We start from the raw sequence: 2155 nt of genomic DNA on the forward strand, positions 1-2155 counted from the left end.
TCTTGCTCTGACTGAGGGCTGCTGGGAGCGGGGGGCTGGGCTTGTTGTATGTGCCCGCCCCCTGGGCTCTTTACTGCCGGAGCTCTGCTCCCGTGCGCTCCTGCAGGAAACGACCCCTGGGTGAGACAAAGGAGAGAAGTAAAAGAACCAATCACGTTGCACGGCTGGTGCTTTGGATTAACGACCAGGTCATGTTTGACAGCATCGTTATCTGGATGGGTGGCAGGAAGGCTTGATTGCTGGCTATTGTCTGTAGCTGGGCACAGCCTTTTGTTTTATGCTGGCTCACCATGCCGATGGTGTGCTAATCGCCTCCCCAAGCTCTGGGGAGAGTGACCGCCATCACCAATCCATAGACCGGAAGTCCAGTACTGAGTCTCAGTACTTACTAGTGATTTCCGATTTCATACTTTATTTCAGCTCAGAACAAGACGAGAATAACCAGCTCGCAGGCTGGTTTATATGTGCACAACCCCGCACCCTAAACACACCCACACACAAGTGATTGGCTATTTACAGTGGCCGAGAGTTTCATAGGCTCTTGGCCGGGAGCCTAGTCTGCCGATAGGTGCCGGCTAGGATCCGCTTGTCCCATTGTTACTGAGAGTGAAGCTCGGTTGCTTTGCATGACCTCGTGGTGAAATGGCCACACACGCGTTCCAAGATGGATACATTACAAAATCAAATGCCCTTACGGGTCTAAATATACTGTCCCTAGCTCACCATCTGCAGTGGCCTTAGACTACTCACCTTTCCCTCAGAATGAGGGTCACTCCCCTGCAGCAGCGTTCCTTCTGGGAAGAAGAACAGCTTTTCCTGCTGCTCCAGATCTTTTATTCCAAGCCCTCCTCTTTTCCTATTGGTCAGTTTTGGCTCCAAAACCTCTCAGGGGCTTCTGGGAGTTGTAGGCCCAGCCTCACCTACTGCTAGCCAAGCTCCCTGGGCCTAGTAGGCCTCTGGTGGCACAGCCCAGATCATGACAGCAGGCTTGAGGTCCAGCCAGGTGAGGGTCCCTCCTGGGTTGGAACGAGCGGCTCCCCCGCCCACAAAGAAGAAGAAGAAGAAGAAGAGATTGGATTTGTACCCCTCCCTCCATTTGGAGTCTCAGAGCGGCTTACAGACTCCTTTCCCTTCCCCTCCCCACAACAGACACCCTGTGAGGTAGGCGGGGCTGAGAGAGCTCTTGACAGAAACGGCTCTTTTCCAAGGACTGCTCTTGCCAAAACCATGGCTTGCGCAAGGTCATCCAGCCAGGTGCAAGTGGAGGAGGAGTGGGGGAATCGAACCCGGTTCTCCCAGGTTAAGAGTCTGCCCACTTAACCACGACACCAACCTGGCTCGGGCAGCCAGCCTGGAAAAGGCTCTCGTAGGTTGGCCGCCATTCTAGGCCCAGGAGGCAGCCAGCCCGGGCCCGAGGCCTCGTGGTGGTGGTGGGCTGGTGGGGCCCTGCGCAGGCCAGAAGGTGGTGCGGGCAGGTGCCGGCTCCCGCTGTGAGCCCCAAACTCCACCCCACCCACCCTGCGTGCAGCCGGTGCACACAGCCCTCTGAGCCCTTTCCCTCCGCAGCTCCTGGACACCTGGGACGCCTTTGTGTACCAGCAGCGAGAGGTCTCCGACTTCATCGTCTCCCGGCGCCTGAGCATCATTGCCGAGCTCAGCAGCTCCCTCCAGAAGGCGACGCGCGAGCTCCAGGAGATACTGGCCACAGTCACGGTGGGCCGTTTCCGGGACCCCTTCCAAAACCCTCGCGCCATGGAAGAGGAACTACACAAACTCCTCCAGCACTTCCAGGCGACGGTGGTGCGTGTGGCCGAACTCTGCCGTTCCCAGCGGATCCTGACAGGTGGGGGGGGGGGGGGGGGAGGCCAGGGCCGGTCTGGTCGCAGACCTCTCCTCTGCACAAGTTTGCAGTGTCCCTTCCTCCGGGTGGGACGCACCTGTGAGGCCTGGGCCTTCTGCCTCCTCAGGGGAGTGCATGGACGTCTCCTTTGTCACGGGGAACCAGGGGATCATCGAGGTCCACGTGCGCATCTGGCAGCTCCTCCGCATCGTCTCCGAGCAGGTGACGGAATGGAAGTGCCTGGCTTTTTTCAAGGTAGGAGGGCGGAGGGGGCTTTCGGAGCCTCCCCCCCCCAGTACCTGCGGTGCAGCCGCC

General features: G+C 58.8%; 1 protein-coding gene across 1 annotated transcript in view; it reads left to right on the top strand.

Moving 5' to 3' along the window:
- Positions 1-2155, top strand: part of DNHD1 (dynein heavy chain domain 1) — a 59983-nt gene that overhangs the window by 25147 nt on the left and 32681 nt on the right. Inside the window, 2 exon segments of the mRNA XM_015425009.1 lie at positions 1567-1843; positions 1968-2095. Coding sequence (XP_015280495.1) covers positions 1567-1843; positions 1968-2095 — 405 coding nt within the window.

This window comes from Gekko japonicus, unplaced genomic scaffold, assembly GCF_001447785.1.
Source record: "Gekko japonicus isolate JY-2015 unplaced genomic scaffold, Gekko_japonicus_V1.1 scaffold2237, whole genome shotgun sequence".
Lineage (NCBI taxonomy): Eukaryota > Metazoa > Chordata > Lepidosauria > Squamata > Gekkonidae > Gekko > Gekko japonicus.